This window comes from Cyprinodon variegatus, unplaced genomic scaffold, assembly GCF_000732505.1.
Source record: "Cyprinodon variegatus isolate N-32 unplaced genomic scaffold, C_variegatus-1.0 Scaffold211, whole genome shotgun sequence".
Classification (NCBI taxonomy): domain Eukaryota; kingdom Metazoa; phylum Chordata; class Actinopteri; order Cyprinodontiformes; family Cyprinodontidae; genus Cyprinodon; species Cyprinodon variegatus.
The window spans coordinates 993,113-1,020,285 of NW_015150664.1; the positions used below are offsets into that span (position 1 = coordinate 993,113).

General features: G+C 37.9%; 1 protein-coding gene across 1 annotated transcript in view; it reads left to right on the forward strand.

Annotated features, from left to right (window-relative positions):
• The window catches only part of frem2 (FRAS1 related extracellular matrix protein 2), a 117,910-nt gene that overhangs the window by 89,275 nt on the left and 1,462 nt on the right, over nt 1–27,173 (forward strand). Inside the window, exons 7-23 of the mRNA XM_015380350.1 lie at nt 5,630–5,779; nt 5,918–6,127; nt 7,804–8,001; nt 8,912–9,076; nt 9,169–9,351; nt 10,475–10,605; nt 10,949–11,107; nt 11,742–12,045; nt 16,096–16,227; nt 18,180–18,511; nt 24,517–24,709; nt 24,814–24,939; nt 25,030–25,157; nt 25,626–25,760; nt 25,876–26,002; nt 26,250–26,437; nt 26,536–26,682. Of these exons, the coding sequence (XP_015235836.1) occupies nt 5,630–5,779; nt 5,918–6,127; nt 7,804–8,001; nt 8,912–9,076; nt 9,169–9,351; nt 10,475–10,605; nt 10,949–11,107; nt 11,742–12,045; nt 16,096–16,227; nt 18,180–18,511; nt 24,517–24,709; nt 24,814–24,939; nt 25,030–25,157; nt 25,626–25,760; nt 25,876–26,002; nt 26,250–26,437; nt 26,536–26,682 (3,008 nt within the window). The remainder of the gene's footprint in view (nt 1–5,629; nt 5,780–5,917; nt 6,128–7,803; nt 8,002–8,911; nt 9,077–9,168; nt 9,352–10,474; nt 10,606–10,948; nt 11,108–11,741; nt 12,046–16,095; nt 16,228–18,179; nt 18,512–24,516; nt 24,710–24,813; nt 24,940–25,029; nt 25,158–25,625; nt 25,761–25,875; nt 26,003–26,249; nt 26,438–26,535; nt 26,683–27,173) is intronic.

Sequence of the window (27,173 nt, forward strand, 5' to 3'; positions counted from 1 at the left end):
TAATTCTAATAGTTAATTCAGATAATATATGCAGCCACACCACCTTTCTTCATCAGTCAAAAATCATTGCTTTTTAATGTTTTTGGTTCTTTTATACTGCCAGCTTAAAAATGCACAAATTCTATATGAACTTCAAACCAGTGCTACATCTTTTGGCTGTGTGTAGGAGGAAAAGGTAAAAGAGAGGAGCGAGAGGGCACAGGCTGCGCTTGATGTTTGATACTCGCTGGATACTGTTACCCTGAGCTGTCACTTCTTCCATGAAGCCAAGAGTGAGAATGTATCCACTGACAATTTTCTTAAAGCCTTTGTTATCTACTTTGCTTAGCTTCCTGTTTCCTGGCCCAGTTAGAGTATATAAATAAAATACAGTGTAATAGATAGACGGAGAGATATGTAGATGTTGAAGGGTTTAATGTTTTATCTTGGCTGATATTACGCGTTCTATTTTTAGAATACATGCCAGAATTTAAGAGAAGAGGGAGTGGAAATGAGTATAATTTGACAGCAGGACTTGTGAAGGATGCATCTGTCTAATACACACTGGACAATCTCCGCTTTGCTGCCTTAGGAAACAATCCCTGTTCAAAAAAGTCTTTGAGCTGCTAGGGGTGGGGGGCTGGTTGTGTGCTGTCTCTGTGTTTCTATCTCCGTTCTCCAGCATTCAGAGATAAAGACAGTCATGCAAAGAGACTTTGTTTTCAGTGTTCACATCATCCTCATGTGTGAAAAGTACTTAGTTGTTTTGTCAGGAGATGAAGAACAACCTGTTCCCAGTGGGACTGTTTCACCCTCTGCGTGTCTCATTGTTATTTGTGAAAAATTGGAAAATTAATTGGAGTGCATTGTTGTTTCAATTCTATAAACCTTTTGTTTAGGGAGTATTGGTGGATTGACTGATGAGTTGTGTACTCGTGTAGTAGAGAGATTAAAACTCTTAATACGGAGTTAATAGGTTAAACACTATCATGTTGACTAAAAACATAATGGGGTAACAGTTTGCCCTTTCAAAGTTGGGTAACTATGAACCGTAAAGCCCACGAACAGCGGCGCTCTTTCTATGTGAAAGGGCAAATGACAATTAGCCGAGAAGCTGAATAAGAGGACAGGAAAGGTTGTGAGGTCAGGGCTCCCTACAGTCTGACCTCAGATTAATGTGCTGCTGGATTTTATTTTTATCCCCATGGTGGCGTGTGCTTTTACAAATGATTCATGCACCTGCTGACAGGTCCAAATTAAACCAGCATGTGGCAACAACAAAGATGGTCAAAATGCTGGTCCTAAACTCCAGCAGGGATTCAGTTTATCAGTGAGGTTTGAAATAAATAGCAAAATGTCAGGCTCGGGAAAATGGCACAAGAGAGCATACTTGTGAAATTGTGTAACATGCCAAAACTGTAGTAAACTGTGAAATAACAACACGACCTTCCAAACTAAATGTGCATGGACAACTGCTCTAACTCCCATTTCAGTTTGTTTATGAAACAGATAACGTGTCTGAAATGTTTAGACGGCAGACCTCTGTTCTGTCAGTTTAGTTCCAATGTAGCTGTTTTAAGCTGTTTTAATTTCTTATTCAAGTTTCCCCAAAATTTGTTTGTACAGTAGATGATCCATCCACCAGCATGTACAAATATGACAGGGGGCAAAAGGATGTCCTGTAGTTGTCTCTCTCCCCGTGGATCTGATGAAGCATCTGACTGAACACACATTTAATTGCTATAATGAACACTTGTCAAGACGTGTCAGTGTTCTGCATTTTTTTTTCCGACTATATCCATTTTTACACAGTCATCGCCAGGCGCTCCAGAACAGTCTCAAAAACAGAGTCAGCATGTTAAGCTTTTGTTCAGTCACTGGCTTAGATGCTGCTGCTGCGACAGACAATTGCATTGGAGGTTGAATTCTACGTAACCGACTCATAGAAGATCTGCAGCTTGCTGTAGGAACAAAAGGGGAAAAAAAGTTCCTCAAGAACAGTCCGTCTTTCCTTTCCTTTCTTACAGTATAGACACATTCATCATTGTGTTTTCTCTCCAGTGTGTTGCTATGAAGGTAAACACCAAAGTATTTACACTCTTCCAACATCCCCCTTAATAATGTACACAGTTTGACATATTTCTTTTCTCATCATTTTTGTTCGCATTTAAGATAAGATTGTTACCAAATATTTCCCCAGATTGGTGGGGGGGAGGTTTTGTTTATTTTCTTGTCCGTTATAGTACCGCAATTAACTTCTGTGTCATCTTAGTAGTTTGGCATACTAATAATAATAATAATTTACCTTAATTGATTTCACACTGGAGAAATTTACCTCTGCATTTAACTCATCCCCTTGGGGAGCAGTGGGCTGCCATTGTGTGGGGTCTGAGAAGCAGTGTGGTGTTAAGGGTCTTGCTCAGGGACCCAGAGTGCAGGCTAACCACTAGGCCAACACTCCGTCATGATTACGTGATGACAAGAAGTCTCAGTTCTACAGAGTGAAAAGAAATAGTGATAGAATGGTCTTTTTTGGCGTTCCACTCTAGTCACCTGTTAAGCTAAAACACTAGACAAAAAAGGTGTGAATCTATTTATCCATGTAGTAGTTGATCTGGAAGTAGTTAACCTTAAAAAGTGCTCTGGTTTTTCTAAATTAGTAACACAAGCTGAACTGTGATAAATGCACTGGTGTTATTTTTTTAATGCAAGGATGTGTAATTTCACTTCCTAAAGGCTGGTATCCTGCAAAACAGTATGCAGTCATTTATTTTTTAGATTCTTGTTAATTATGAAACATTTACAGTTTTGAATTGCTCACCCCTTTGTTCACATGATCACCACGGTGATGCTTCCTCAATACATTACACCACCATTACCAGCCTGCGTAGGATGCATCTATCCTACCATCTCGTCACAGGACAATTTAGACCTCACCATCTGAATTTTCAGCTGAAATAGACTCATCACACCAACAAGTCTTTTTCAAAAGTTTACTGGCAAAGCTTGAAGGGACTGTGCAAATTTTAGCCTTTTTTTCTGTTCCTAGCTGACAGGAGTGGCACTCTGTGGTCCTCCTGTGCTGCCATCTGAGTCATGGTTCTATCATCATATCATCAGTTAGAGACAAAGAGAGATACTTGAATTCACAACTCACAATGCAACTCTGTTATGGAGAAATGTGTCAGTAAACAGTACATCAAGATCCAACAAATAGTATGCAGTCATATGTTGCAGTCAAAATATAAGTTTTTGGTAATGACAGCTTAGGTGTGTTCAGTTAATACACATAATCATATTGTTTTGTTTTTTTTGTAGTTTTCACAGCACTAGTGGGTCACTTTTATGGACAGTAGGTTGACAGGAAAGGGGGTATGGAAGATGGAGAGATGCGGGGGAAGGACCACAGGTCAGATTCGAACCCGGGTCACCCGCCTTCGAGAAGTAAGGCCTTCATACATGGGTGTATGGAGGCCAGAGCACGCCCACACAAAGTATTTTTTATACATCCATTTGTCATTTGTCTTACTTTTATCTTTTCAAAAAATTATATACATCATCCTATGACCACTGACATCAACCAGGCATATTTTACCTTTTTTACCTTTTTTTTTTTGTTTTACTATATGTTTCCTTATAGACCTTATATGCATAATGTAGCACATTAGTTTAAAAAGAAAAAGATGATGTGATGTGTTATGTTGCTGCCATGTAATTGGGTGACTGACAATGTTTTTCATGTGTACAAAGTGGACGACAAAGCTATATAGCAGCTTTGACACCTGTCTCATTCTACATAAAATGTCCCTATTGTGAATGCTGTATCTCCTTTAATTGTAAATTTCCAAATTGAATGAAGTTTTCACAATGTTTTATTATGAATCTTTGTTTAGTGTAGAAAAATCTTTTGATTTTGACACTAACCCAAAGATTTGGGTTAGTTTCACAACGCTTACAGATGTTCATTTCAGTGGCGGCTGGTGGAGTTTTCTCTTTAGACGTATACCAAAAACCAATCAAACATATATAAAGTTATTACACCAGTATATTTGTATGACAACAAACAAAACATAATTTATTAATGTACAGGTTTTTGTACATAAATCTTGCCCTTCTGAGGCTTTCTGAAGGCAAATCAGTGTTTTGGATGGTCCAATATTTTATTTATTTATTTATTGTCACAATAAACCTAAAAAAATATATAATGTACCAGTTTAATAATGGAGAAGCTATTAATCAGCTTTATATTTTTTAATATATAAAAATATACATATTTTATGAGAATGTGTTTATTTAAGAGCTATTATGCAAATAAAAAAACCTAGAAAAAGTAAACTATATTATATTATTTTGCATGTGAATGGTGCCCTCGATTTTATTTTGTAAAAAATACCTAAATTAGGTTTTTCCCTCCCCAAAAATAGCAAGCGTACTAAACTATAATTTGAAGGTTAAAATGTATTTTTTATGAAAATAAATGCCTTAAAATCCTTACTGCTTTATTACTCACCTGTGGCCGATCTGTTCTGGAAATGGGATCCTACGCTACTTCTGAGGGCCTTTGGATTTCAACATAAATCTAGTCTTTTTGAGTTTTATGTTTTCCTCTGTGTTAACATTATGGTATATTGTGCATAACTTAAATAAAGAAACAACTAAATTGCAGATAAATATAATTTAATGATATTTTGTCGGACTACTCTGAGCATGTCCGATGATGACATCAAAGAAGCAGTTTAAAAATGGTGAAAATGGTGAAGCATCAAAATTTTCTCAGAAAAATTATAAAATCTTTTTTAAAAGATGTGAATTAGCATTCTTTAGTGAGTTAAGGATAGAAATAAGTAAGTTTTATACCATGATTACATTATTTACATAAACCCAGACGTATATCTGTTTACGCATGCACAAATGAGCTTACATACGTATCGTGCTTCTGGGACAGATCAGGTAGTGACAATGGCCAAATATTTTTGATCCCCAGGGCGGAAATACGCCACCATTCCAAGACGAACGAAACAGCTTTACTCGTCATTAAAGATAAATATTTATCTTGCACATCTAAAAAATATGTTAGTATATTTCAATTTTGTCATTTAATTTTTATTTGGTTTCTTTATGTCTTAATCAAAGTCATTGGGTGGGTGTAACGGCGCCCTAGCGCCCTCTGTTAGCCAGCCAGTAATGGTTAATTTCACGTTTGTCACTCCTGTCTCCTGTTTTCTATCCCATGCTGGCCAAAGACATTGATAAGTAACTTTGATAACAGCGTAAAAAGTTCAGCGCTTGTTTCTCTCTTACTTCAAAATAAGAGTCTTAAAAATATTAATCACAAGGTGTCAAGAATGATGTACTCACACTAGTAGCACAGACTGAAGCTGGAACTAGAAAACATTTTGGGTTGTCAATATCTTAAGATCTTTTGTCATCTCAGCTGATTATAATGGGACTTTTAGCAAACTAAGGAGGTCTTAAAACATTTAAGCTAAAAATCAGGATTTGTTGGTGTGTGTGGTCAATCCTGTCAACTTGTCAAACACATTTAAGCGTACATTTTTTTTCTCTTGTAGACAGTGTTTAACTTATGTGTTTAACTTCATTTACTCATTTAATTGAAAACAAATGTAATTTTCCCTGTTTCCATGTTCAGCTCCTGTGTTTTACTTTGGAGAGGTCCAGTATCACGTGGATGAGAGTGCTGGCTTTGTGGAGGTCAAAGTGTGGAGGACAGGAACCGACCTTTCCAAAACTGGGACTGTTACAGTCCGTTCTCGGAAATCTGAGCGTGCCTCTGCTGAAGGCAGGTTTCCATAATCAAATATTGTTTTCAAACATTTTAAAATGATTTAATTTATCACTAATCACAATAAGCCCGTATTCTTTGTATCTCATCAACATATTCCAACCATTTGACCCCCTCTCTCTGTTCTGTTTCCAGCCAGTATTGACTATGTTGGCATAAGCCATAATCTGGACTTTGCTCCAGGTGTCAGCATGCAGACGTTTAAGGTCACGATTCTGGATGACATGGGAAAGCCAGAGCTGGAAGGCGCTGAGAGTTTTGAGCTAGTTCTGAGAATGCCAGTGAATGGTGTTCTTGGAGAACCTGGAAAAGCTACAGTCATCATCAATGACTCAGTGTCTGACTGTGAGTTTATAAAATACTACTTTTACATACTGAGTTTTGTTTATTGTTTCTGGATGTAATAAAAGCAAAATATAAATTGTTTAAGTATACAGTCCTTGTCCCAGTTCTTCACCATACCCTGTGAAATTATATATTATACGTTTAACTTGAAATTTACCATATGTAATGTTAAATTAACCAAGGCACAAAATTGGATGTTTTTATTTTCTATAATTTGAATAATCATCCATAAGAAATCATCCCATTGCATGTTTAAAATTATATGTAATTAATCTATGTAACATATCTTTACAATTTCATTAATGAGAGTCAAAAAAATAATATATACTTCACCATATTTACATTTTCTTAGGTGTCGCTGTAAAGCTCTGAACTTTTGTCAGTATTTCATCAGAAAGTCATTTAGATAGAATAAAATACAAAATGATTAATTTAATCTAATGGTGGTTTTGCTCAAAAAGCAAATGAAACAAAATTAAAAATAATGGTGAAAATATATAAAAGAAGTCACAGTTATGTTACTTTAAGAGGTTCACTTTAGTGAATTAAGAATGTCAATTCTATGTTGGATAAAACACTTTCTGAAATAAGTTTTAGCCATATGGGCTTTGTGGAGTCTCTCAGCTCTAATTGACAGGAAAGAGACTTGGAGCTTTCAGCACTAATTTACTTTATTCCCCATCCTGTCATTGTAAATGTAGCTCAGAACTCATTTGGGTTACCATACTGTATTACTTGCTGTTGACACTTACTTCCCATCATAAACAATAAATATACTTGCATAGGGAGCAGAACATTACATTTCAGAAAAGGTATTTAAATTCTTCATTTCAAACCAATTAAATAAAAGAAATTCCACTATGGAACATGGTGGAAACAAAAGTGTGACAGGAATTTAATTTGATTCTTTTAGCGAAAAGTTTTGAGTTTGAGTCATTTTGAGTTATACGATCCACTTACCCTCCTATTCTCAGCCTTTGACGCTTCATGTCCTTTCTGAATAAAGTCAAGACCTAATAATTGGATTGCCAGGGGCTTATTTCATTACTCTTACTACATATTATATTTTATATATTAAACCACAATGACACTGATAAAAATTACCAAATGAGTTCCATTTGTCAAAACTTAGTTTGAGTTGCACTCTATGGTAAATCCTAAAAGTCCTAAATAGATGCACACTAACACTGAAAAATGTGTCTCCAGTGATAAGCTGCAGCTTTTGTCGTACTGTGGAAGCTGTAAAGTATATTTTCTTTAGTTAAGTTATTGCTGCTGAGTGTGACTGATTAATAAGGTTGTTAATTATACAGTAAATGACATTGGAAACAGATAAAAATGGAAAATGGATTATGTTCTTTTAGAGCTTTAACTTAATGAAAGCAACTTAATCCTAAGATTCCACTACAAAAAAAAACACTACAGTTGCCGACCCAGAATTATATTTTTTTTAATTTGCCCTGTAAAAAATGGTGAAATCTTTCTAAGTCTGTGATTCCACTTTACACAACAAAGACGAACAGTTTCCAGTTTTTGTACTCCTCTATTTATTGCATTTGTGGTTTTCCAGCTTTATAAGACAAAAAAAAATCCTTGTTTATTTTGTATCTGCTGCTTTCTGAGATATGCAATGAAACTTCCTTATAACTTTACTTTTGGCTATATTTGACCACCAGTACCAAAGGTCCAGTTTCGTGAAGTGGTTTATATTGGGGAGGAGAGTGACGGTCAGATAACAGCTACAGTGTACCGCAGCGGTGACATCTGGCACCAATCCTCTGTTCGCTGTTACTCCCGTCAGGGCTCTGCACAAGTTGCCTATGACTTTGAGGAGAGACCCAACACAGATGCTTCCATCATCACTTTCTTACCAGGTAGTTCATCAGGCACACCGACACACTGCACATTTATCACATCTTTTCTTTTATTATTTCAACCTGGAGAGACTTACACAGAGAAAAGCAACAATTAGAAAAGTTTTATTGAATGGATTAAACCAGTTTTTTGGCGCTCAGGCCCCGGCAGAAGACACTGATGCTTTGAAATTATATTCACTTGGATGAGTAACCTAGGAAAATAATTAAAGTAATCTCCCCCCATGGCCCGGCCCCTGGTGGAGGAATAGAGGGTTAGTGGGACTGAGAATAGTCTGATGGTGAGATAGGAGATGGGGCGGGGGCGGTTGAAAGTTTGCTGGCGTGCAGGAGAGAGAAGCTAGGCCACATGCTAAGGAGGAGGTGCAGTCCTGATGCTGATTGTCTGAAGCTGGATGAGGGACATTGCAGGTGGTCCAGCTAAAGCAGAAGAATTTTTGCTTAAGCTTTGTATTTAATGTTATTTTTCCTATAGAAATATTTTTTCTCACTGTAGAGCAATGGTTGACAACCTCTTTTACTGACATCCTCAGCTCTTGCAAAGAGCAACAGTTTGGCTCCTTTCTACCCTCATGCTCACACACACACATTGGTGCTTGTGCACATACTGTATGTGCAAGAATGCCGAAAACAAATTTTTCTGAATAATCTTTTTTTTAGTAATAAAATTAACAAAAACTTTTAACAATAATAACAAACTTTATAAATTGTGCTGGAGACAACAATCTCTCCAAAGTATCAGGGTTTTGTTTTTTTCTGCACAAAATTCCGCTGGAAGCTCTTTTCTTTTAACCTGCAGACTCTTTCACCATCACAGTGGATGAATTTTATATGTTCAGTGCCACACTTCTTTTGAATATGAGGCTCTGTGTTTACTCTGTAATATAACAATGCTTTTTGCTCACACAAGGTGAAGTGGAGAAACCGTGTACTCTTTTGTTGGTTGATGATACAATGTATGAGGATGTTGAGGAGCTGAGGCTGGTCTTAGGGAAACCAAGAAGCAGCTCACAGTTTGGTGCATCAGTGGGATCTCTGAATGAGTCTCTAGTTAAAATAAAGGACTCAGCTGACAGTAAGTAAGATGGAGAAAAAAAGAGTCAAAAATTAAGATAAAAGCATTGATTCCTTAATTAGTGCTCAACTTATTTTGCTTTCATCACTCAGAACCCATCATCCAGTTGTTGGAAACCAGGTTTAGTGTCAGTGAACCGAAGGAAGCTGGTACAGTGGCAACTGTGAGGATCCCTGTGGTTCGGGTTGGTGACACATCAAAAGTTTCATTGGTTCGGGTTCATACCAAAGATGGGTCGGCTATCTCAGGAGCGGATTATTACCCGGTTTCTCAAGGTAATCTTTATAAACACTTTCTAACATAGGTTGTTATAGAGCCTCAGTAAAAATTCAAAAATATGCAAAAAACTATGAAAGTACTTAAAAACAGTTTTTTGCAAATGTGCAAAATGTAATATAATGTAAAAAAAACACTGTAAAAGCACAATTTCTTGGTAAGAAAGCTAAATGTCCCATTGATTCAAACTAACTGTGTTATTTTTCTTTTCTGTGTTTAATATTATTAAGAAAAAATTTAAATATGAAGCAAATGCTTACTGTTAATGATCAGATTTTACTCTGACAGTAGCTAATTCCTCAATTTTACAATGTATGTATTTTATTACACCTTTTAACAATTAATGAAGTAATTGCATTAGAAGTTAGAACAATTGGCAGAATGGCTGTTGAGTGCTAAACCAGGTGAGTTTAGCATGCAACAAAGGATCAGTGTGGAAAAGCATCAACTAAGTCTCACTGTTAATTGTGGCGGAGAACCCGTGATGCTACGGATAATTTTTCTCCTGTATCTCCTCTGGGGACCTTATTGAATTGAAGTGTGCCATGAACTCTTTAAAACATTATGAGATTTTAAAGGAATTCATAACCAGTAAACTAAGAACAATCATTAAATGAGCTAAAAAGGTGTTCAAGTCAACAGAGAAATGCTTCATCAGACAAAAATTTCTTACATCATCATCATCTAAGTTCCCTTACCTAAATTCAAAAGAAGACCTTTGCATTGAGTTGAAGAGAATGAAACTTTAAAGCGAACCCTCAGTAATAGTCCTCTAAGAAAACACAAAGGGCTTAAGAGCTGAATAAATGTGTTCCATAAATGTGTTGTTATTGTTAGGTTTCAATCTGAGATCTTATCAAAATAACTTATGACGAGTTTATTAGAAATCTTAAATGTGCTGTTTTGCTTTAAAACAGAGCTTCTCTCCCCCCATGTATCTGCACATTTAACATATAAAGAGACAGTGGCCTTGCAGACAGCTATGTTTGCTGCTAGAGAAATATCACAGATATGAAAGTATGACAGAAACACTTTTTCTAGAATGATCCATTTGTCCTGTTTTTATTTTTTATTTTTTGTACAATTCATTAACTGCATTCAAGGCTGTTTGTGTTTGCCCAGATATTGAGTTTAAACAAGGAGAGAAGCGACACGTCGTAGAGGTGGAGGTGCTGTTTGATGGTATCAGAGAAATGAGGGAGGCTTTTACGGTTCATCTAAAGCCAGATGAGAACATGGTTGCTGAAACTCAGGTTGGTTACGCTTCCATTCTTTTTACCACCACATTATTATTACTTTTAATTCTTAGAGCTCAAACTGTAAGCATAAAAAAAATGCATAGAGCCATATTTATTCAGGTCAGTCCATGTGAGACTAGGGATCTGTTTTTCAGGAATGTCTTGAACAGACAACAGCAGCACTTTGCTGTAATGAAAACATTTCACAATAAATAATAGATTGTTTAAGAAAGTGAAAGAGCAGCCTGCACTCTAAAAGCTCCAGATGGAAACACAAAAGGAGGAATTGGAGGAAGAAACTGAATAAAGAATTCAAAGATAGGCAGTTGTCATAAATTGCTAATTCTTTCTGAAACAGGTGACGAAAGCTATAGTTTACATCGAGGAGTCCAACAGCATGGCTGATGTCACCTTCCCCTCTTTGCCTCATGTCGTGTCTCTGCTTCATTACGATAATGTCGCCAGGACAGCGGACATGCTCCACCCACCAGCTGGCTACCCAGTCATCTGTGTCACAGTGAGTCAAGCAGAGATCCCAATAAACAGTATGACTGTTATGATCTACAGGCAATTTTTAAGGTTTTCAGGAGACAGCAGCGCCAAATCACCCCCTCCATCACCACCACTACCTAAGACTGTCATTAATAAGACACGCTGTATGGTTTAGCAGGGCTTCAGTCCTCCTCATACACAGGAGAATCGCTTCCACTCTTGAAAACAGGCTCAGTGAGACTCTTAAGTGGATTCTCGTGATGTGCTAAGTCATTTGATCCTCAGGTGGCTGCTGTGTGTGGACCATGAGGGTGTTTGTGTGTGAGCGAGTGCAGGAGTGGGGATGTGCTTGTTTTGCTGCAGTGTGGTCAGCTGCGTGGGAGGCTCCTCAAGGAGGTAAAATGAAGTAGTCTTGTCAGAAAATAACAAAAAAGTGTTGAGTGCTACACCAGGGGGGGGCTTAGTGTCAACAGGTTTAAAAGCAAATCTGCAGAATCTCTTTAAACCTCACCCCTCTATCCATTATCTCTACTCTGCTAAATACCTAAAAGCTAGTTATAAACACTCCATTATGAGAACATAACATACTGAAACATCTGGATTTTATCCTCTCTGCTTTCTTTTTTACCCACCAACTCTTCCTGATTCCCATCCTCCAGGCTTGTGACACCAAATATCCCGACTATGACAAGACTGGTTCTATCTGTGTCAGCGAGCACATCAACAACACCTTGACCCGCTACCGCTGGCTCATCAGTTCCCCAGCTGGCCCCAATGGCGTCACCAGCCCCATGAGGGAGGTGGACTTTGACACTTTCTTTACCTCCTCAAAGATGATTACGCTGGACTCGGTCTACTTCCAGGCAGGTTCGAGGGTGCGGTGCACCGCTCGGGCCGTTAATTCCAACGGGGAGGAAGGTTTGGAGCTCAGCAGTCCTATTATCACCATCAGCCAGGAGGAAGGTGAGAGCAGAACAATGAATTAACCCAATTCTCTGCTTTTCTGCTACTGCAGAAAAAAATTGAAATCAAACAAGGATTTTGCCCCTTGTCTTTTTAGATAAATATACCTAAAATTAAGTATGAACAGTTCAATCCCTGAGTGGGTTTTAGATACAGATTCAAAGTCAGGTGCACACGTTGCAATATGATTCTAGTTTAATAATCCATGGCATGAACTCTTGTTCAACTTATTTATCATATAAGTAAAACAATTCTCTATCGAAGGAAACCTGGCCAATTGCATTGAGACAGTTTCAGGGTGTAGCTTTGTAATGAAAGTTGGTGGTGGTTGATGGACCTACAGTTACTCGACCCAAACACTTTCATCAGGTTTTTATATTTTCCAAAAATGAGCTCAAACATATATTTTTTTAAATAATTTCCTATTGTTAAGAACACAAGAGAACCATAATATACTAATATTAAATTTTATAGATGATTACTTTTAGTGCATTATATATGGGGGTCTATAAAAAAATAACAAATAACAGCCAATTACGATGCTAAAATGGATATAACATCCCTAGAATGTACAATTTTAATTCCATCCATCCATCCATATGGATATGCTGCATTTTAGATATAGCAAAGCATATTTTTTCCTGTAAACTTTCTGGTAGACTTTGAGATATATTTTATTTCATGTTGCATATCCCAATAAATCTGTTTCACCTTTATATCTGCAGCTCTCCCATTTCTCTCTGTGCTCTGTTTAAAAATATTCATGAACCTATAAACAAATATAATGATGCCAGAAAGAAAATTTCAAGATGTGCAGAAGCTCTGAAGTCTGATTTTGTCTGTACAATAAGAAAAACAAAAGATGTGTGTTAATTTTAACCTGTAACAGTGAGTCAAGGTCCTCTAAGAAGCCCAGCTTTTTTTAAACTAATAAACAAGAACACAACATTTAAAAATGTTTTCTCAAGCTGTGTTATAATACTAACGTGTATAAACTTACAATCTGTTGCCATTTTTAACTGAAAAAGCTCTGTATGTCTAATGAACAGATTTTTCTGTGGCATCTAATTTTTTTAACCAACCCGTCTCCTAACTTTTACTTAAACATCTATCACAGTATCTGCCGGTTAAATTCACTGAGTGTGTGTCTCTCCTCCAACCACGTAGCTACTATGTACGCAGTGAAATGCGACCGCAAATCGGATGTCTCAAAGCAACAGATCCGATGATGGCGGGACATAGAAGCAGCGCAAAAAAAAACAAGCACTCAAAATGCTCTGAACAAAGTTAGCCGGCACCCAACCTCTGTTACGTAAAGAGTCTTTACTCTTTACTCTTTAAATATAGCATCAGATAAGCTTGATGGAAACTGCAAAATGTTGATAAACTCCTGGAAATTAGCTAAAAGTTCTTACGTTCTCTTGATGTCGTTTCTGCGAAAAAAGGAATATTTGCAAAAAGGAAGATGAAAACACTTTTTTCGAATCAACGCTGATGTAGCAAACATCTTTCTGGATGTTGTTATTATGCATGTAGACATGGTTGGAAGCAGCATCGGCAGTACTAGTTGACATGTTAACCTAAGAAAAGCTTCCCCGATCGCAACACATTCATTAAAACTAAACAGGAGCAGCCTCTACTTCCTGTTTACCATAGTAAAAACAACACTATTGTAAATGCTAAAGTGCTAACAGAGTGACAGAGTTGATACAACACCTAATAGTTGCAAGTCAACACTATCTAACACTAATGTATAATGCCAAAAGGTAACACCCCACACTAGTTTACCCATTCTTAGTGGTGAGCTACTTCGAACCACAGCTGCCCAGGCATACAGTGACAGAAAAAAGGCTCCCATACATGGACAATGCCAGGCTTCTATCACCATCAGTAGTCATTGCAAAAGAAACCACAGCAATTCACACTTTAACTCCAGACAGAACGCTAATTCTTTGGGGAAAGTAACCCTCTCATAGTTTAATTTAAGTAAATGGGTGTTGAATAAGGGCTGCACATTGTCGCAGGGGGTAGCACTGTTACCTTGCAGCAAGAAGGTTCTGGGTTCAATTCCTGGCACGGGGTCTTTCTGCATGGAGTTTGCATGTTCTGGCCATGCATGCATAGATAGATTCTCCCCAGGTACTTCCTTCCACAGTCAATAAACATGATTGTTAATTGGCTTCCCTAAATTTTCCTTAAGAGTGACAGTGCATGTGCAGGGTTGTGTGTCTCTGTGTTGCCCTGTGACAGTCTGGCCACCTGTCCAGGGTGTACCCCGCCTCTCATCCATAGACTCCCGGAGATAGGAACCGGCCCCACAGCGACCCTGACAAGGACTAAACGGGAGAAAATAAATGGATGGACGGGTTTTGAATTGCCACCGTACTTTACACATATAATGCTTATAGTGGAAATTTTAAATTTTCACGCTGATGTGCATGCTGCTCAAATGTCATACACTGATGACCTCATCTCTGCTCTACTGAATATATCTTCTGTATGTCAGGAAGAGATGCAAAGCTCTCTGACCTTTTAACAGTAGGGGTTGCTGGTGTGTCGGAGTTGCTGATGAAAATCAAGTAGAAACTCAGCACAAGAGCATGAAATGTAAAGTGTAACAGGATGCTTTGCAGCGTAAATAGGCTTCCTAAATTATATGGTATAGTTTATGTTTTATGCAATATAAGAAGGATCACACATGAAGCAGCAACACAGCTCAGGTTGACTGCCTAAACTGTCTTGCAGACTTTCCTTGTGTTAACTATTTATTTAGATTTCGGTTACCTTAAATGCATTCTTCTTTAACATTCACAAATAGGAAAAAGATATTAATACGGTTACAGTTTTCCTAAACAAATCACTTTTATACTGAAGCCATTTTTGAAGTATTACAGCAGCCTTCCTCCCTAAGATGCTGAAACAGAGATGGATATCATAATAACATGGCAAACTCTTACAAATGGAGTAAGGATATTTTAATGTTTTAAAATGTTGTACTTTTAGCTTAAAAGGAAACCCAACTAACCTTTGGTTTCTGAGATCTGATAACACAACTGATAAGTCTAAGGACACAAACATTTTAAGACAATATTTATTCATTCTTTTTAAATTTTATATCTACGTTGACAGTTCGACTTCCAACAAATGTCACCTCAAGGATTTTTCAGAGCACAGGCATAACCACTCTGTATGCATTATAAAGGAAATGTTTAATCCATTTATTCTGTTCACACCAATAAAATAATTAAAAGTGATGTGACATCAAACACTGATTTAATCTCACTCAGTAATTTGAAGAAAAAAACTAATAAACCAACAGATTAAACAAGCACGTGAATACTTTTAATACACATCTGTTTTATTTCATTTTTTATCACCAGGACTATATATCAGTATAAAACAGTATATTGCTACTACTACTGTATACAACACTGCATTAATGAACATTAAAGGTTGTGCAATTTGAGTGATGAAACTGGAAGCTTCTGTACTGTAATGATATAACGATCACAGAGGACTTCATCTGATAAAACAGCCATAAAAGCATACATACATAATTTCTTTTTTGAATATTGGTAAAATCCATGTAATATCTTTACATAGATTATGTCAGATCAGATTTATGGACAAATATAAGATTTTAATAACAAATACACTTTCTGACTCATTTTAACAGGTTACATACCTAGTATTCAGTTTTGCTACGGGTGTGTTGTCTCAGTATGGTTCAGACCTATCAGTCATTTGTCAAAAAGAGAAAAGGGTGCTTGGTTTTTGCTGTTGCTACGCAATCATTTATGCTGCACTCATTCCACCTACACATCCTGAAAGCAACAAGTCTAGACCTGCTCTCCCTGGGTGGTCCCAGTGTATTCCTGTAAAATATGTAAATTGCTGCCTCACTTGGTGATAGCTGTATCACTTTTGTATAAATTACCAGATCTGTCTTCCACTTTAAAAGGACACCAGTTCACATTGCTTCATGAGAAGTATTTGATTTAATATGGAGTTTATGCTTAAGTCTTTTTTTTCTTGTTTTGTTATAAAAAGGTATGTGTCAGCCTCGTCAGATGGGAATTGTGGGTGCTGAACCTTTCTCTGCCAAGCTGCGCTACACCGGAGCAGACGACCCAAAACACCCTAACCTCATCAAAGTGACCATTACCATGCCTCACATAGATGGTAAGTTTGGAGCTGGAGGCAGGCCAGCTTCGAGATGAAGTCAAGTGTAATGTAGTGTGAGTAATATTCACAACTGGGGATCAGAAGCAGCATTGCAGCCAGAATATTGATTAAACCCCAGAAAAAATATATATATATATTGAACCGAAGCAACTACTTTATATTGTTTTGGTTTTACTTTTATGTTCTTCACTATTCGAGATTCTTTTGCATTTTTCTTTTTTCCTGCAGAGTTTAAAGTCCTTTATTTTTTAATTGAATTAATGTCCATCAAACATTTTCACATTTTGTTAATAAATTATTAGGCGCTCGTACTAATGAATGTTCATCAGGAAAACAAAACTTGATATAAGTCAGTTTACTCTAGAAAAAAAACCCTTATAAGGTCGTTAGGGGTTTGCATCAAACAAATACAAAATGGTTAAACAGCACAAAGAATAAGATCTATTCTAGCAGCACTTTATAGGACGAGTCCCATTTCAGCATTGCATTCCCAACTTTTAAATTTCTTTCATTATACTTTGTTTCCTTGTTTCAGTCCCCCTCAAAATCTGTTGTCTTTGCTCATTTAACTCCATGACAGTAAAAACCTTGTTTGGACACTGTCTGGTAGATATATAAACAAAAACAACTACCCTTAAAAATAGGAACTTAAAAATAACAAGAAATAGATTCGATAACATGTATCTGAGGCTTAATTAAAGCAACAGTTACATCATTTTTGAGTCTTTCAAATACATTATAAATCTATTAACAATGTTTCTAATAGTAGCATTTAAAATGGGTTCATTATTTTATATATAAATGTTGGCCTAGTGGCTAGAGCAGTGCGCTTCTGCTCTAACAAGTTTCCAAGTACCCTGTTCGATCCCCACAGCCTGCACTCTGGGTCCAGCTGACTGGCACTAGTCCAGTAAGGGACCTTCAATAGGATCCAAAGCACATCATTGTTTAATTTTGCATTTCGGCCTAAAGAGCAGCTTAGACTTCACATCAAATGTCGCTTAGGTCTGGTCGCGAACTAGTGTTGCTGGTATGCTTCTCGGTCAGTTTGGAATTTCTAGGGACACACAGCAGTTTCCCTCCAAAGTGCAAGGGGGAGCCTATTCGAGAACTCACGCGAACTTCAGAGGATGGTCACGAGAACGTCGGCAACGCCGGCAGGAGTGTTTATCTTCCGAAACAACAATGGCACGTCTGCAAAATATCACGGTCACGGAGATGCATCTAGAGTTGCTAGACATCGAAGAAGAACAGGTTCTGTTAATGGATCGACCCGCCTCAATTAACCTTTCATCATAGTTGTCCATTGTACTTGTTCCTCAGTTTTTAAAAATGGCACCAGCACCGAATCGAGAAGGAAGACTACACAAACAGCCACAAAGGCATACCAAGGACCAATCACAGCTGCTTTTTGTCTGCGCACTTCCGCTTGAGGCCTGCGCGGATTTGCTGTCCAATGCGTAGTCAAGATTTTTTTAACACGGTTGCAGAACCTCTGCGCAAGGGGCGTGACGCATAGCTTCTGGCAGGTTTTAAGTAAAAGTACCTTTATAGGAGAAGGGGCAACACAAAACATTGGCGCTTAGGGTGCCCAAAAGGCTAGCACCGCCCCTGTACATTTAATAAAAGACCTTTACCTGTACCCTCAGAGTTGGTTCTACAAGTTGATTCATTGTAGTTGAATATATACATAGAGAGAGAAACCTTACAGATGTTATTTTCAAAAATAAGCAATCTGTTGTGTTTTTTGCATCAATTTGTTGCACTTTGCACACATGCACTATTTGTTTGTCTTTCCCATAACATCCCAATGTAATAACTTTAAGCTTCTCTTTTATATGTTGTGAGATTTGAAAAAGTTGAAAGGTTCTGAATAGTTTTACAAGGCTGTACTACTATATCAAGGAAAGGTGAACATGTTTGGACTCTTTTCTCTTTATATTACACAGGTATGCTTCCTGTGATCTCCACTCGGCCCCTCACAAACTTTGATCTGACTCTCAGTCCGGATGGAACCCGAGTCGGAAACCACCGCTGCTCAAATTTGCTTGACTTCAATGAGGTCACAACAGGTCACGGCTTCATCACGGCTTTGACACACAGCCCCGAGAGCATGGCGGAGTCTGCGCCCTACCAGTTCAGTGGCTCTTTGCGGGGGAACAGCACGCTTCGCTTCTACAAGAACCTGAACCTGGAAGCATGTCTGTGGGAGTTCAGCAGCTACTACCACATGTCTGAGCTGCTTACAGATTGTGGAGGAACAATAGGCACGGATGGACAGGTGTGTGTAATCTATGCTCAAAACCTCTTTTAAGATTCAATCTAGAGATTGTGTTTACATATTTTAATGTGGTCTCTGTTTGGATTGGTGGTTGTGCACATTCTATTTACAATTGTCTAAATGAGGAGGCCGCACAGACACAGCGGCACCATATCGATTTTCCTCCTTATAATGTGCAGTTTGTGTGTGTGTTTGCGTGCTTGTGATGGACAGCTTTCTGTGAGAAAGTACACAGAAACACACTCAAAGTTTGAGTAAGTTCCAGCCAAGACCACCCCCATTGTGTTTACCACTGTTTGAGATATAAACTCCTATACGTGGAGGTATCCATAGGATCTATTTTAATAGCTTTACTTAATGTGTTCATCAAAACCAAATCCTTACAAGGTCAACATTTCTATTTTTTTAAAGTTGCTTTTTCAGCACTGTAATTTTGTAGTGCTTATATTTTTTCTTATATATAGTTTCTCTTGATAAAGACCATGCTCATTTCCTGCTGTTATTTTGTCCTCCAGCCTTTGATCTAAAAGCTTCTTTTTGCTGATTTGCCTGATGAATATGTGGGGGTTGGTATACAGTGCATATGATGCAGTATGACATAGAGACCAGGTAAGAATAATAGTTGCTGGAAACGGCTATGACCACTGGTACACAATATTTACAAGTAAGGCTTATAATCTACAAGTCTGAGGTCCAATTTGTAAAGTGCAATTGCTATGCTTCAAAAGAACCACATTTCTAAGGGGGTCACTACCTTATTGTTGTGACGCCCTTACAGATGCAGATCTGCAAATCAAGGACCACAAAATACCAACAAAAACTTTGCACTAGTGGCACTTAGTTTTACTTTTTGCTTACTTTACTTACTTTTTCTCCTACTGTGAGCTCTTAAGCATGCGCCACATTAGATTCAACAGACATTCTTAAAGGAGAAGTTCGGTTTTTTACACTTTAAGCCCATTTTCTGTAGTGTCCAGGATGAAATCGAATGATCGACACCAAAAGATTGACAATTGCTCCTGTCTCTGCTTTTTGGCTCATTTAGAATCACCCCCTGGCTGCTTTAGAATGGCTTTCATAGAGCATGTCCGATAATGTCCTTAAAACAACCTTAAACGTTCTTTTTTTAAAATATGCTACTCACCGGGTCGTCAGCGCTGTTCAATGACGTTCCAAAAAAAGTTTCGTGAAGAAAAAACGTTCCTGTAGTGTTTTATTTAGCATTTTGTAAATCCCATTGAGTTCTGTAGGAATAGTCAATATTCCGCTGCCACCGGAAACGGAAATGGAGCCTGTTTACACAGTTGTAGTCTTTTCGCTTCACTCTGTGTACTCCGACGTCGAGAATCAAGAATCCACCTTTCGTATTCCATTTTCAGAGTTTTTTAAAGTGTTTAACAGAGACGTTAGCACCTCGACGTCGGAGTATGCAGAGTGAAGCGAAAAGACTACAACTGTGTAAACAGGCCCCATTTCCGTTTCCGGTGGCAGCGGAATATTGACTATTCCTACAGAACTCAATGGGATTTACAAAATGCTAAATAAAACACTACAGGAACGTTTTTTCTTTACGAAACTTTTTTTGGAACGTCATTGAACAGCGCTGACGACCCGGTGAGTAGCATATTTTAAAAAAAGAACGTTTAAGGTTGTTTTAAGGACATTATCAGACATGCTCTATGCAAGCCATTCTAAAGCAGCCAGGGGGTGATTCTAAATGAGCCAAAAAGCAGAGACAGGAGCAATTGTCAATCTTTTGGTGTCGATCATTCGATTTCATCCTGGACACTACAGAAAATGGGCTTAAAGTGTAAAAAACCGAACTTCTCCTTTAACTTCCGTAAATGATTGTAAATGATCCTCATAAAAATTATGCAGTCCACCTCCGTTTAAGTGAGCATGCATTCATTAGAATTCCAATTCTGCATAAATAAGGTACGATAATTCCATATAAGGATACGGCTTACAGCGCTTGTTAGAAGGTGTTCATTCACGGAAATGGCATTGAAGACGAAAAAGAGAGAGTTTACCAGTTTCGAGATTGAGGTTCTGCTGACTGACAGCTGAGCAGCAGAATTAAAGAAGCAGTAAAAGCCAGGAAGTGCGGAACTAAATCACAAGAGCTGTAAAATGCTTTGGTTGCACTGTTGCAAAAGTAAAAATAAAAATAATTTGATCAATGAAAACCACTGTTGGAGGTAAGAGGTGTAACAATGACATAAATGCTTGATATGAGTTCTCCATCAACCAACATGAAACAACATTCTGCTAAATATCCTATTAATACACACACACACACCTGATCTGCACATCTCCAGCCCACATCTGTCATTCCTTCATCACACTCTGTCTCTCTCATAAAATGCATAAACATAAAAATGTTATTGGTAAAACTAATTTGACAAATTCAGGCAGACCCAAACCCAAACATTCCACAATTTATGTAATAACAAACCCAAGGAGCTGTAATGGATTGAAATGAGTGTATGTCCTGTTGTTAGAGGAGTTTCAAGCAGCAACATGTTGCTTAACCTCCTCTCTGAACTTTCAGATTGTCATTTTAATAGTAGCTTGACCTCACATAGAGCTCACTTACTGTTCGTTCCTTTGACAAAATGACAATAAAATAAACCAGTCATTCAAAAAAAGTAAAAAGAAACAAAAAAAAAACAATCCAATGGACTTTGTTTCCAAATTTGAAAACATTTTGCTTCCCATCTAGAAAGCTTTTCCAATTCAAAATGTCAGGATTAGCATTTAGTTCTAGGCTTTATAGGGTGGACCAAAACAACGGCTTGTTTTGGCTTAGAAAACATGCAAATTGAACCAGAAGAACAGGTCCACCCCTTAGGAATGGGAAGTCGTTTGAGTTCTTTGTTAGCCTGCAATACCTGATACTGGTCTATGCTTCTAAAAGGGGGGTCGTTAGAGGGAATTGTTGGCCTGGCTAAACAGGAAATATGTCTGGTCCCCTGTAGGGGGTGGGGGTTTGCAATGATAGCGGGAAGGAATCAACTCTATTGCTGCATTTAGGTTTTTGAAAGCTTAAACCTGGGCTGAAACCTACCCCATCTGTTTAAGGTTTTTTTTTTTAGATAATCAGTTTCACATGCAAATGGAATAGACAACATGTGGAAATTATTGGCAATTAACAAGACGCACTCAATAAAGTAGTGCTTCTACAGGCAGGGACCGTAGACCACTTCTCAGTACCTTACTGTGTGCTTCGTGAATGATGTTTTGGTCAGTTTTGAATGTTAGTGGTACTTTCACACTCGCAGTAGCATGACACAGACTGTAAAACTGACCTAAGTGGCTCAGGTACTGCTGCTCAGCCAGTATGGCACAGCAATACAAGCTGCGTCAGGAAGGTTTGCTGTGTCTGTTAGCGTAGTGTCCAGGGGCAGAAAGCGCTACCAGCAGACAGGCCAGTGTACCTGTAGATGGAGAGTAACAGGACCACTTCCTCCGCCTTTGTGCAAGGAGGAACACAAGGAGCACTGCCAGAGCCCTGCAAAACGACCTAGAGCAGCCCATAAATATGCATGTGCCTTCACCACTGGTTAGACTCCATAAGGATAGTATGAGGGCCCGACATCCACAGATGGGGGTTCTGCTCACAGCCCAACACCATGCAGTACACTTGGCATTTGCCAGAGAACACCAGGATTGGCAAATTCACCACTAGTGAATGTGCTGGAGAACCTGGAGACACTGCCTGCAACATCTTTCAACATGACAGGTATGGCAGTGGGTCAGTAATGGTGAGGGGTGGCTTTTCCTTGGAGGGCCACACAGCCCTCTATGTGCCCTCCAACAGCAGCATGACTCCCATTAGGTACTGAGATGAGACCCTCAGACCCCTCGTGAGACCATATGCTGGTGGGGTTGGCCCTGGGTTCCTCCTAATACAGGACATAGCTAGACCTCATGTGGCTGGAGTGGGTCAGCAGTTCCTATATAATTGGAGGCATTGAAGCTATGGACTGGCCCACCCTTTCCACAGACCTGGATCCAATTGAGCACATCTGGGACATCATTTCTCAATCATCCACTAATGTTACATTGCGCCCCAGACCATTGTGGAGTTGACGGTTGCTTTAGTCCAGGCCTGGGAGGAGATCCCTCAAGAGACCATTCAACACCTGATCCGGAGCATTCCCTGGCATTGTAGGAAAGACATACAGGAACATGGAGGCCACAAATAATACTGAACCTCATTTTAACCCGTTGTAAGGACAATAAATGAAAGTTTGATCAACCTGTAGTCTGTTTTCTTCACTTTAATTTTGTGTGTGACTCTAAATCCAGGCCTCTATTGGATAAAAAAATTGATTTCCGTTGATGATTTTTGTGTTGTTATTGTGCAGTGCATAATGATGTATCCTAATAAAAAGGACAGTTACTTCTAAGTAACAACGAATGTAGTCGTATGATTAAAAAAACAAAGTTTGGATAACAGCTGACCGATTACACAAGACTCCTGTGTCAAGTCTGGAGCTCTGGTAAAATGTGTTCATACCTGAGAGATTAGAAATAGGAGAAAAATGCCGAATGCGACATTCAAACAATTTCAATGCAATTTTTTTGTATTAAAGCTTCTAGCACAAGGCCCATTGTTTAGCATTCATAGGAATATAGCCCCCTACAGCCTAAGACCCTTAAATTCATTGCACTCACTGTTTAAGTGGCAGCTATTCACATGGGAGTACATGTACGTGGGGCTGGTGTATGTCTATATGCTGTTCAAGGGACGAGAGATGTTGTATGGTTTTATTCCATACTCCATCTGAAAAAATTCTTCAAATTAGTATAATTTTATTCTCTCTATGTGAAATAATGCATTTTGTTTATTTCTTCTGTAACTCTAGCAAAGATGTGGACACACAAATGCACAGATAAAGTCATAAGCTGATAAGAAATAACTGGATGAAGAACAAAATACAGTTGCTACAGTTTCCCTATCTTCTGCTTTTTCTAAGACAGTTTTAAACACAGAGAGAAAGTTCTATCATAAAACAAGAACATTAAATTATTGCTGGAGTAGATCAGCTGATAGTCCCTACAAGGACAGTTTCAAGGATATAAAGAAATGCAAAGAAAGAAATGTAAGGCCAGGTTTACTTTATTTGGACAGAAAAAAATAAAAAACAGAGAATGTGACATTAATTTTAACAATAATTTCAGATAATTCCCTATGTGAGTTGGAGAACGTAAACGCATGAAGAAAAAATGTCTGTATGTTCTGCGGTACCCTAACCCTTTGGCAGCATTACTAATAAACACAAGCAAAAGTTGTTTCATCTGCAGTGATTACAATGAAAAGCAGTCTTAAAATATATACACCTGAATTATGAGGTCTGTTGTTAAAGATAAAGATAAACTTTAAATGTAGGTGATACTGTTTCTTGTCATATAAAGCTTTTAAGGCATAGAAAATAAAGCCAAAATTCTATTCAACGGGGTCATCTAGTGGTAGTGTGTGGTACTGCATCATGAACACCTAAAGTGATTTAATGAATAATATACAGGTGATTTGTCACATTTATTAAAAGAATGTTTATTGAGCTTACTTTCACACAAGGCATATATGTGTTTTAATTGGGAAAGGAATTTACTTAAAAAAAAATGTCAATATGTGCTTACATCACTGTATACTAGTTGTTTGTGAACAACACAAGAAGGCGTTTGACATCTTGAACACACTGAGTAGGAGTGGAAGTTTTAAAGGATCATGAGGAGGAGAGCTATGTGTTCATCTGTTACATCTCTTCTGTACTTATTATAGCCTTGCAACCTACAATTATTCTTTAATCTGAAGAGTGCTTTAAATAACTCTCACTTGTATAAGAAGGATTTTTTTTTAAATAAAAAAAATAAACTTACAAGACTTATTTAAATGAAAAAAAAGCATAAGATATTACTCACAGGTGTCAGCATTTAGTTGTTTTTCAAATAAACTGATACAAAGTTTTCACTAATTTCCACCTGAAACCTCTTTGCAGGTTCTGAACCTGGTCCAATCATACGTGACGCTCCGTGTGCCTCTTTACGTGTCTTATGTGTTCCATTCACCACTTGGCACGGGGGGTTGGCAGCACTTTGACCTCCAGTCAGAGCTTCGCCTTACTTTTGTTTATGACACCGCCATTCTGTGGAAGGATGGCATCGGGAGCCCCCCGCAAGCAGAGCTGCAGGGTAAGTTCCTGTTAGTGTGAAAGTAAAACCTTAAAAAGAAGTTCCTATATAAATGATGTTGTTTTTATATATATTTATTTATTTTATTAACTTATTTTTAATAGGATCGTTGTATCCTACCAGCATGCGCATTAATGAGCAGGGACGTTTGGTGGTGAATTTCCGCACCAAAGCTCATTTCAGGGGACTGTTTATTGAGTCTCATTCTAAGGACAGAATAACCAGAACTGGTAAGAAATCATTACAGATTCAGATTTAGATTCTTTAAACAAGCAAACAAAACAATAGCAATGCTTTTAAATGTCTTCAACTGTGTGCAGCAACATCTCTGTTATCCACTGTGATGAGCGAAGACCACCCTGGCCTTATATTCAACCTCACCTTAGTGAGGAGTGAGCCCACCTACAACCAGCCTGTGCAGCAATGGACATTCATCTCCGATTTTGCTGTAAGATTATCACTCTTTTTTATTAAATTATTTAAAAGAAACAACCTAACTTAATGCTATAGCTTAAATTTAAAACAGGGGAACAATGCAAGGATAGACAATGGATAGAGGGATGGAAAAGATGGGGGTTATTTGTCCCGAAATGTAAAACTTAAGTCAAGACTTGGAATTTGTTAATCCGTCAGAAATAGTAAAAAATAGATTTTTTTTTAAAAATATATTCAGATTTATTGAGAAGCAGTTGTAAGAAGCATCTGTTATTTATTTATTTTTTTCCTTGGCATTTCATTAGAAAAGCATTATCTCAATAGGAAGCCTGTCAGGTTTAACCAAAGTGGTTATAAGCTGTAACTTCTTTTAAAACCTTGATGTACTGTCATACCAAACCAGCTCCTGTCTGAGCTCTACAGAGAACATGAGGGCCACAACAGAGGGACAGACTAAAATCATTGTAACCTTTGTATACAGGTCAGAGATTATTCTGGAACATACACGGTGAAGCTGATCCCCTGTACAACATCTCAGAACATAGAATACACTGTTCCGCCTATCTGCAGTCCCAGACAGGCTCTTACATTCGACCTTGACATCAGATTTCAACAAGTAAGAATAACCCTGTTCAACCTTTTGTCTTTGTTAATCAGTTTTTTGTTTGCTTGTTTTTTTTGTCAAGAGCTGTGTTGCCTTCTCTCACTTAAAAAGCTGTATCCTCCTGCAGGTGAGCGACCCAGTTGCAGTGGAATTCAGTCTGAACACTCAGATGTTCTTGCTGTCTAAGAGGAATCTCTGGCTTTCTGATGGCTCTATGGGTTTTGCTCAGGAGAGTGATGTTGCCTTTTCTGAAGGTGAGACTTTCTATTTCTTACATTTCTTTTAGATAGTTGTTGTTTATTTAGTTTTAGTTGTTTTTTTTGCAGAACATTTCCATTTGAAAGAAGTAAAGAAAATATTAGAATATATTTATATGTATTTTATCTGGGGTCTCCACTTGATTGTGTGAAAAAGTAGAAAAAGTAGAAAAAACATTAAGAACTGAGGTGATCGATAAAAGAACAGCAGTAAATAGAACTCATGACTCCTTTACCTTTTCAGGTGATACAATATACGGCCGAGTCATGGTGGATCCAGTGCAGAATCTGGGAGATTCTTTCTTCTGCAGCATAGAAAAAGTGTTTCTCTGTGCTGGAGCTGACGGCTATGTACCCAAATATAACCCAACAAAGTTTGAATTCGGCTGTCTGGCTGATTCTCCAACATTGCTGTACAGATTCAAAATACTTGTTAGTATACAACTCTTTTGTATTTATTAAAACTTTGAGAACAATACTTTCTTCTCTGCTTTATTTTATTTATAAATCAATATCACTTGATTCACCAGGACAAGGCCCAGCCAGAGACTCAGACACGTGAGTTCAGAGATGTCAGCTTTAATGCAGTGCTGGCAGTAGACGACCCATCAGCTTTATCTCTTGTCAGACAACCAGGATCAGATGGCTTTAGACTCGACTCTACAGCCATGTTCCAGGTATGCAATGTCTTATTCTTTAATAATGCATTTTATGACTGACTTTTCATCTCTTTTTATTAACCGTCTATCTGTCGATACAGATACTTTCCGATCCTGTTTTAGAAATATAGGTTAACATTCAAAAGGTTTTGCTAGCCTTTCTAAATAGCTAATTTCAGGCTGTGTGTGCATGAGGGAGATGAGTCCCTTTAAAACCATGTTTCACTAATGTTTTAAAGCTGGTCTGTGGCATTTAATTTTTAGTTGTGTCTCTGCTTCATTACACCTGAATCAAGTGTGGTAAAGTTCTGCAAGGAAATCAGCCTTGAGGACTTTAGCTTGAGATTTGTTTTTGTTATACAAACAGATAAGCTTACTTTAGTCCTCTAGTATCTGTAGATCCACTAGTATCACAAAAAAATAGTCCTTGTGTTTATATCATGGTGAATTCGGGGTGTGAATTGTACTTTTTTTTTGCTGTTGTTCTCAGTAGAATGCTTGATTAAATT